The sequence below is a fragment of the Sinocyclocheilus anshuiensis genome, unplaced genomic scaffold (genome assembly GCF_001515605.1).
Source record: "Sinocyclocheilus anshuiensis isolate Anshui unplaced genomic scaffold, SAMN03320099.WGS_v1.1 scaffold2677, whole genome shotgun sequence".
Taxonomy (NCBI): Eukaryota; Metazoa; Chordata; class Actinopteri; order Cypriniformes; family Cyprinidae; genus Sinocyclocheilus; species Sinocyclocheilus anshuiensis.
In genome coordinates, this window is record NW_015552861.1 from 32,590 (window position 1) to 41,819 (window position 9,230).

The following is a 9,230-nucleotide window of genomic DNA, read 5'->3' on the forward strand; positions in this document are numbered from 1 at the left end:
CTCTCTCTCTCTCACACACTCACACACTCTCTCTCTCTCTCTCTCTCACACACTCACACGCACACACTCTCTCTCTCTCACACACTCACACACTCTCTCTCTCTCTCTCTCTCACACACTCACACGCACACACTCTCTCTCTCACACACACACACACACACACACTCTCTCTCTCTCTCACACACACACACTGGAACTGCTGCTGAACACTCAGAGACGTCGATCTTACTGACCTTGTCGTTGAGTCTTGAGAAGTCAGTATAGCGTCTGAACACGACCCAGCTCTCGTCCAAAGTCTTCCTCACCAGAACCTTATAGACCTGCAGCAGATGGACATTTAGTCATTTCTACACACCAGACAGAAGAAAACACTGAGCAGAATCATCAGACCAGTAAGACTCATGATCTTTAGCCCCTTTCCCAGCTACAACAGCCCCTCAAATCTCTTGTTTCCAATCAGTGGTTCGGAGCACTGCCTTCATCATTTGATTTCAGTAAATCAGGCTTATAAACATTTAAAAACTTTTCAGAATGTCACTGTTGATGATCTCAGTGAACCCATAAACCAGCGTCTGTTTGGTTTTTACCTGATTTTAGATCAGTTTTCAGCATTTTAATAGCACATTTGTATAATAAAAAGGAAGAGCAGTAGTTCATTTTCTCTTATCCATGCCTGATTAGCCATAAAACACCCAAAACAGGCCAACCAATGCAATAAAGAAACACGTCTTATACATACATACATGTCATTTTAAACTACATTTGCAGTTTGTAAAAACATGCATGTTCTGGTTTCTCCCATCACAGGGATAAGCTAGAGGACGTGTGGGCGGGGCTGCAGCTTGTGATTGGTCAGACACACATGACTCACAAACCAATGAGCACGAAGAGAGACCTGCTGCAGTTCTTACTCAATTCTACTACTGAGAAGAAACCGAGAGAAATGTGGGTCCTAATGCAACACTATGGATGCCAACTGCCGTAAAACTCCAATGAAGAAGAAGAAGAAGAAGAAGAAGAAATGTGGGTCCTGACGCTGAACCAGACTATCTCTGTAGAAACGGAGCTGATCCTGCTGTGATTAATGTAAGATCTGAAGGACTCACTGTGAATTTGGCCCTCTCCTCCATCACCTCGTACCCCAGCACGGTGGGCGTGATAGGCCGCTCCTCCCAGCTCTGTCCCGGAGTCTCTGGAAGCGGGTAGCTGGAATATTCCACCGAGCGCTCGGTGCCGTTGAGCCTGGCGCGGGTGACGGGACTCGGGCATCTGTCCGGAGCCGCGGCTCTCTCTCTCCTACGGTCCGCCCGCGGAGCGCGCTCAATGGGCACGGGTACCGGAACAAACGGTGTGGCCATCGCTCCACACACGGTCGCAGTCACGGCCTGCGGAGACACACGAGCAGTCGTCCTGAGGAGGTTTGTGAGGACAGCTCGAGTGGCGTTAGGAATATAAACACACACACACAGTCTGAGGAGAAAAATCAGCGCGACGGAAGGTGACGTCACAGTGATTAATGATTAAAGCCAAACAAACAACACGCGATAACCAAACAACAGCACATGTACACCATACTTGATTATCTTGTGCAATTCAGCCGCATTTCACATGTTCTATAGTAGTAATACTAAGTGAATATGTTCATCTTTACTGTATGTTTTGCTCGCTGTTATTCCTCCATCCACCGTCTGACGCTCGGCCGGAAAAACGTCATCACGCCACGGCGGAGATGATGCGCATGGTACGCTTGAAACAAACAAAAAAAATAGCTAATAACTAATATCGGTTCAAAAATCGCTTCGGTCGCACTGGACTGATGCAATATGTTCTGTTTTCAAGGTTTGTTTCGTTTTAATCGAACAGTAAAATCCCTGAACAAACTGTACACATGAATATATTGATCAATGTCGAAGTGACAGAAATGGCGGTAATGCACTTATAAGTCTGCGATCCGCCGTAAAGCAACAAGAAGAAGAAGAAGAAGAAGAAGTGACAGAAATGAGTCGCGTGGCACAAAAGAGGCGGTGTTTCATGGCACTTCTCCGATTGGTCAGACTCTTGTGATCTGCAGTCACGTGGATTCGGGACACGGAAGTGTGTGTGTGTGTGTGTGTGTGTGTGTGTGTGTGTCTGCCGCAGATGCTGCTGCTGCTGCTGTCCTCGCTGGCCTTCCGCTGCGACCTGCCCTTCTGCTGCTTCATCCACACCGCCGTCTTCGTCAGCTTCAACAAAGTCTGCACTTCACAGGTGCGCACGCACGCGGCTCTCGGCTGTTTCTTCGGCGTCTGAAGCCTCTGCTGACCGTGTGCTGCTGTGCTTCTCTCTGCAGTATTTTCTGTGGTATCTGTGTCTGCTGCCGCTGGTGTTGCCTCGACTGACGCTGGGTTTGAGACGAGGCCTCGGGCTGCTGCTGCTGTGGTTTGTGGGACAGGTGAGATGAATATTCCTCGTCTTGTGTTTCTAACAGCGTGAGTCTGTGGTTTGGGCAGCCGTCTGTCGTGTTCGCAGGCGCTGTGGCTGTCGCCGGCGTATTATCTGGAGTTCGAGGGCTGGAACACTTTCGCTCTCATCTGGATCGCCGGGCTGCTGTTTCTGCTCATAAACTCTCTCATACTGGGACAAATAATCTCCCATTACAGACCCGCAGAGGCCCAGCTGAAGAAGACCGACTGACAGACGCCTGTGAGAAAACTCCACCTGAACATGATCACTTCACGTGTTATGGCAACTTGAATAATACTCATGTGCAACGATCACATATAAAGATATGTACAAGAGTGTTTCTGCATGTCTCTGGAATCTATTTTTCCTGCAGATCCTGGAGATGGACGAGCTGATTCAGATGACCACTAGATGTCGCCCTACAGCAGTTTTACAGATCTGATGTTGAACAAGCTGATAGGATTTTAAACACAAACACTTTAAACACAAACTATTTTTTAGACAGTCTCAACTTTTACTGGACTTACATTTCAGACGTGTAAATGCTTTGTGATGGTGATAACGAGTGTTTGTGTCCATGCAGAAATGATCATGAGTGTTAACAAACATGTTTATGAACGATATCTACACGTCTGAGGCGTTTCTTACAGGTGTGAGTGAAGAGACAAGCTCCGCCCACCAGACGATGTCAGCACCAATAGGAGTGAGTGTTGAGTGGCGGTGGGCGGGGCATCTGATGCGATTATATCATCCTGATGACGTGTGCATGGAGAGCAAAGCCGCTCAATTCAAAGTAGATTCACTGCTTCAATTGAATAATTCATCTGGACAGATGATTTAATCCCAGCTCCACCTCACTACAGCTGCTGAAGCAGATCAGGGTTAAACTGGATTAAATCATCTCCATCTGCTGGGACTAGCTGGGTCTCTCTGTGTTTGCTTCATTACAGCAGAACCCTGATTTAAGCTTTAAAAATCTTCTGTTGTCACATGATGTTCTGGTAAACATTCTTTCCCCCCAAAATACTGGCCTCTGCAGATCTGTTTATGTCTGACAAATTCACTGTTATTACTCACACACTTATTAAAGTGTTCAAAAGGAGAATGTGAATCACAAGTGGAAATGATTATTTCTGCCGCTATTCATAGCAAGACACTACAATAGTACATATGCATGGACTTTTTGTCATACAAGATTTTTATTTTTATAAAAGTAATAAATATAACAGGAAGACCCACATTTGAGTTGCTGCTTTGCATCACTGTATCTTCTGTTAATATTTATTGCCCATATTGAATGCCAGAGGCAAAACGTCGTGTTAAAATCCTTCCTGAAAAAGTGCAAAAGGTCATTAAACAATAAATACAAATTATTGCTAGAAATGAACCTTCCAGAAACAGCTCATTAATCACCAGGAAGCCAAGCGTGTCACGAGGACATTACGTCTCGCAGGGTTTCTAGCCCCAATAGTGCAAGTGCAGCATTATTATTTATTAATACATTACTATTTATTGATACATTTAAACAGTAGTTTTATATAAAGTCTTCAGAAACTTCAGAGCATGCTCTATTAAACACTCATCAATGCTGAAGCGAATTTAACATCACAATGTTTAAGAGCCTAAATATTTGACTTTTATTATTGAATATGTTTTATTACTGGTCTGCTTCAACATATTAGTTAGTTTTTTCACCTCTTGGCTGTTTAGTGAGATATAAGAAGATCTGTGTCGTTGATCCGGCTGATATCTGAACACAAACTTCAGGTGAAATCCTTCCGTTTTTAAACCTTTAAACTTCATAAACATGCAGATGAAATGCTTTAATAAAACAACTGTTAAAATTAAACCAGTGATCATGATGATGTACTATTAGACGCTCAGCAAATCCTGAACCTTCAAATCAATCTTTGTCTTTTACTATTTCAAATGAAATAAGCAGAATCATTTCAGATTATTGTCATTTTTTTCTGTTCTCATTTTTCTGTTAGTAATTTTTACTTGTCCATTTTCAATAAACAGAAAATAAGAAAGAAATATTAGCCTGACTATACAAAAGTAAATAGAAGAACATAATGAAAGCCCACCAAAGAAAATCTAAACCAGACACTCAAACACTGAACCTGACAAAAAACTTCACTGCAATAAATGATTTTCTTAGTATTTTTGTCTTGTTTTTCAGTACAAAAATTAAACATTCTTGACTCAAGATACAAGCAAAAATGGCTTGTTTTCTGAAAAAATGAATCTAAATGAGTGACTTAAAGCTTGAAAAAAACCCCGAACAAATATCAGTCAATGAGCTCAGACAACAACAACAACAACAAAAGTTCAAAGGAAAAACAGATAGTTGTTCTTGTAAAATCAATTTTGAACACTTTTTCAGAAATCAAGATTTCATATGTAACCCTGGACCATAAAACCAGTCATAAGGGTCAATTAAGGGTCAAGATCTATACATCATCTGAAAGCTGAATAAATAATCTTTCCATTGATGTATGGTTTGTTAGGATAGGACAATATTTGGCTGAGATACAACTATTTGAAAATCTGGAATCTGCGGGTGCAAAAAAATCTAAATATTGAGAAAATCATCTTTAAAGTTGTTCAAATTAAGTTCTTAGCACTGCATATTACTAATCAAAAATTAAGTTTTGATATATTTATGGTAGGAAGTTTACTAAATATCTTCATGGAACGTGATCTTTACTTAATATCCTAATGATTTTTGGCATAAAAGAAAAATCTATAATTTTGACCTATACAATGTATTGTTGGCTATTGCTACAAATATACCCCAGCGACTTAACACTGCTTTTGTGCTGCAGGCTCACATATATCAAGTCATTTTGCATCTCCAGTAAATGTATCTGGATTTAAGGATGTTTGGATATTTGTGCTGAAAAACAAGGCAGAAATCCTGAGGAAGAACATCATGTTTTGCAGTGTTGTGTGTTTGTGTGTGTGCCAGCAACAGGATGATTGTGGGTTTGAAACGCAGCACATGAGTGTCCAGATTCAAACTGAATAAATGGCAGAATGAAAGTGAAGCGCTACTGCATGAAGACGCACGGGTTGATCTTGGCACAGCTTGTGTTGTTCCTCTGGCCGGTGCTGTGGATGTCGTGCCACAGCGGAGCGTCGACGGGCTCCTGTTTGATGCAGTGAAGCAGCCCGTGACCTCTGACCTCGTAACCCGTTTTGTAGTCGTGCTGTACGTACCCTCTGTTGTCAGCAGCGTAGGTGTCCACACACTGAGAGTTCACTGCTTCTCTGTTCAGGACGCACTTGAGCGGTCGTGCCCCACCGTAAGCGTTAGAGGGATAATGACTGCTGTACGTCGTTCCCTTCAGCCTCTGGCAGGAGGAGTACTGCTCGCCGTATCCACCCTCCGCTTTCATCTGCGTGCCGTTTGGGAAACGCTCGAGCGCCGTCCAGGGCCGTCCGCAGCCGTTCTCCACGTCCGAGTCTTGCTCCAGCTTTACGAGCGGCTCGATCATCACGTGTGCGTCGTATCCCTCGCCGGGATCTTCGTAGCAGAAGTTCTCGCTCTTGATGCTGTCTGTGCTGTAGTCGTGCGCGGCACTCCCGTACGCCTCAGCTCTGTTACTGTAATATCCAGGGGTCGATCGATACGGTTTACCGTAGTGCGTGTGGTTGCAGAGCCGAGCGCCGGAGCTTCTCACGGGCCACGCGCCGCAGTCCAGGTTCTGACCGCTCGACCTGCAGAAGTTCAGAGGCTCGTCTGGACCGTAGGGACCTTCGCTCCTGTACTTGACGTCTTCGCTCATGTGTGGCCTCAGAAGCGCGAGAGGTCTGAGAGGATCGTCTCTGTCACTGCCGAGACAAACACACACAGACTCATGAATCAGCACTAACTGTTCCCATAACTCTCCATCATGCCTGAATCTATGCAATATTAGTCTGAAAATATAGTAATGCAAAGAATATAATTCTCCAAACTATAGACAGTCTCATGAAGGGCTGTTTTTGAACTGCACAAGCAGGAAAGAATCTGCTCTTACTTGTGATCTAATGAGGTGAGAACGCAGGGGTTCCTGTGTTTGCCCTTCATCACGCCGCTCTTCATCTTCATCTCGGTGATGGAGGGCAGGAGCAGAGGCACAGCTACACAGAACAGCGCCAGCTGAGGACGCAGGAGTGCTCCGGACGCCGTCTTCTTCCTCTGACCCTGAAGGACCTTTAATCGTCCTTGAAACTGCATCGTCTGGAAGCAAAGAGAAGTTCAGGCATCTTCACTCTGTTCTTAAAGGGTTAGTTCACCCAAAAATGAAAATTAGCCCATAAATTACTGACCCTCAAGGCATCCTAGGTGTATATGACGTTCTTCTTTCAGACGAATCCAGTCGGAGTTATATTAAAAATGGTCTTTGATCTTTCAAGCAGTTTAATGCCACTCAGCGGGTGTTGCATGCATCAGTCCAAAAGAACTTAAATAAAAAGTGCCCATCCATAAAAAAAAGTGTCCCACACGGCTCCGGGGGGTGAACAAAGGCCTTCTGTAGCGAATCGATGCTTTTTTGTAAGAAAAATATCCATATTCAGAACGTAATAATCACTTTAATGTAGCTTGCGCCAGCAGTTGTACACAGAAGCAGCTCCGGACAGATGACGTATGAGGTCAGCGCTGCGCATGCGCCGGTGCGTCTCGTGAAAACCAACGTTTGTTAACAGGAGCAAAGGAAGCAAAGTTTCCTTACTTTAGCAAAGGAAAACCAGTCTCCTCTTGGCTTATATCCAAATCCTCCGACATTCTTCTTTACAAATCCTCGTTTTGTACTTCTAATAAGTGACCGTTGTTTTGTTTTGATCTCTCCGCTGCGCTTCTGTGTACGTCACTTCTGAGTGGTGCATGCGCAGAGCTGAACTCATACGTCCAGTGTACAACGGTTGGAGCAAGCTACATTAAAGTGATTATTACGTTTTGAATATGGATATTTTTCTTACAAAAACGCATTGATTCACTACAGAAGGCCTTTGTTCACCCCCCGGAGCCGTGTGAGACACTTTTTTTTATGGATGGGCGCTTTTTATTTCACTTCTTTTGGACTGATGCATGCAACACCCGCTGAGTGGCATTAAACAGCTTGAAAGATCAAAGACCATTTTTAATATAACTCCGACTAGATTCGTCTGAAAGAAGAACGTCATATACACCTAGGATGACTTGAGGGTCAGTAATTTATGGGCTAATTTTCATTTTTGGGTGAACTAACCCTTTAAAGTTGTGAGTGATTATGTACGGTAACATCTTCAGGACATTAACGTCAAGAGCAGCTGTCTAACCCTGTTCATGTGCAGCAAACACAGTCTTTCCTGAAGCACACAAAGCCAAATCACACCCTGAGATCTCAAACTCGAGCCGAAACCATGAAACCGGTCTGGAATTATTTCTCTGTGGAATGTATTTACGGAAAAATCTCATGGCAAACACTGTTAGGAGCTGCTCTTCAGTCAAAGGGTTATGAAAAGCATAACACAAGTCTCCCGTCACACACACTCCTCTGTTTATCTGTGATTGTGGCCTGTGCACTGTGCACTGAAAGCTGAAGGAACCCCTCACCAGGAATCCGGAGGTGCTGTCCAGTAAGCAGCGGACGCGTAGGATAAAGCAGCGGTTTAGGAAGCAGGAGAACTCTGGAGGAACGTCGCCCGTCTCAGACTGAAACAAACTGCTGACCACGAGATCTTCACCTACAGAACAGACACCAGCGTTACACAGCGAGTGTGAGTCTGGAGTGTGTGTGTTATATGTGGCTGAAGTCGCACCCGAGCCGCTTTGAGCCGAAGGGTTCATAGCCCAGTGCAGCTGCCGTCTGAACTCCTGCCGGTCGTCTACGTGAATGTAGTCGAACACGTTCTGATGCATCACATCCGTCTGAGGAGAGAAGCAGAGACGTCATGAAGCTCGGACCCCAGTCATCATCCAGGCTTCACACAGCTGTTCACACACACCACATCACTGACGGGCCAGAAATCAAGCTGCCAAATCTGACACAAATGCTCCTGACAAGCCTAAATAATGCAGAGTGCGATATTTTATTACCATTTATACAATGACAATTTGTCTTTTATTTCACTCAGTTCCCATCATAATATAAAGATTGGACTTATTCAAATATTAAACCACAAAAGCAGTCTTAAGTCGCTGGGGTATATTTGTAGCAATAGCCAACAATACATTGTATGGGTCACAATTATACATTTCTCTTTTATGCCAAAATATTAAGTAAATAAGGATATTATTACAAGCCAAGAAACTGTAGTTTGCAATATTGTATTAAAAGTTATAAAATGACAACTGGACTTTTATTTTTATTTACTTATTACAATCGTAAATATGAAGTTTGGACTTATTGAAATATTAATAATAGTTAAGATTATATAATTATAATAATATATAATTACTATACAATTATATACAATGAGTCTGATCGATAAACAAACACAGACCGGAAGTTAACTTAGGGCCAGACGGGTTACCATGGTAACGCGCGTGCGTTCGATGAAAGGATCTATACCGCAAATATATATTCTTAAGGCCATCAAAACCTAAAATAAAACTCCAGAAAGGTGTACAATATGTGACCTTTAAGATCATTATTTACTCCAAACCACAGTGAGGCAGTGTTGCAAAGATTGTGTAGAAATTCTCTCGTTCTGGTTTTACGGTGGGACGAGTCTCGCGATAGAAGAAATCACTTAGCCGCGGAGAAACATGGCAACGCTGTATGAAGGATACACGTTGTGTGGAGTTGGACCAGTGA

General features: G+C 43.5%; 3 protein-coding genes across 7 annotated transcripts in view; 1 reads left to right on the forward strand and 2 right to left on the reverse strand.

Annotated features, from left to right (window-relative positions):
* Window positions 1-2,125, reverse strand: part of snx16 (sorting nexin 16) — a 4,943-nt gene extending 2,818 nt beyond the window's left edge. Inside the window, exons 1-3 of one of the 4 annotated variants that reach the window (XM_016459946.1) lie at window positions 1,652-2,125; window positions 1,107-1,410; window positions 234-320 (exon numbers count right to left, since the gene is read on the reverse strand). In XM_016459946.1, coding sequence (XP_016315432.1) covers window positions 234-320; window positions 1,107-1,358 — 339 coding nt within the window. In that variant the 5' untranslated portion in view covers window positions 1,359-1,410; window positions 1,652-2,125. The other 3 variants (XM_016459944.1, XM_016459945.1, XM_016459947.1) reach the window with 3 other exon arrangements.
* A 1-nt stretch (window position 2,126) lies between these two features.
* Window positions 2,127-4,899, forward strand: pigm (phosphatidylinositol glycan anchor biosynthesis, class M). 2 transcript variants are annotated; one of them, XR_001631856.1, is made up of 4 exons: window positions 2,127-2,247; window positions 2,330-2,431; window positions 2,509-2,682; window positions 2,816-4,898. XR_001631856.1 is itself a non-coding variant. In XM_016459948.1 (3 exons), the coding sequence occupies exons 1-3, from the start codon at window positions 2,140-2,142 to the stop codon at window positions 2,671-2,673; spliced, it is 375 nt and encodes a 124-aa protein (XP_016315434.1). In that variant the 5' UTR covers window positions 2,127-2,139; the 3' UTR covers window positions 2,674-4,899. The 2 variants fall into 2 exon arrangements, 1 of the variants encoding a protein (XP_016315434.1); XM_016459948.1 differs by having other exon boundaries at window positions 2,509-4,899.
* Window positions 4,900-5,247: 348 nt separating this feature from the next.
* Window positions 5,248-9,230, reverse strand: part of LOC107668157 (uncharacterized) — a 5,643-nt gene continuing 1,660 nt past the window's right edge. Inside the window, exons 2-5 of the mRNA XM_016459952.1 lie at window positions 8,233-8,341; window positions 8,027-8,157; window positions 6,468-6,670; window positions 5,248-6,279 (exon numbers count right to left, since the gene is read on the reverse strand). Coding sequence (XP_016315438.1) covers window positions 5,496-6,279; window positions 6,468-6,670; window positions 8,027-8,157; window positions 8,233-8,341 — 1,227 coding nt within the window. The 3' untranslated portion in view covers window positions 5,248-5,495. The remainder of the gene's footprint in view (window positions 6,280-6,467; window positions 6,671-8,026; window positions 8,158-8,232; window positions 8,342-9,230) is intronic.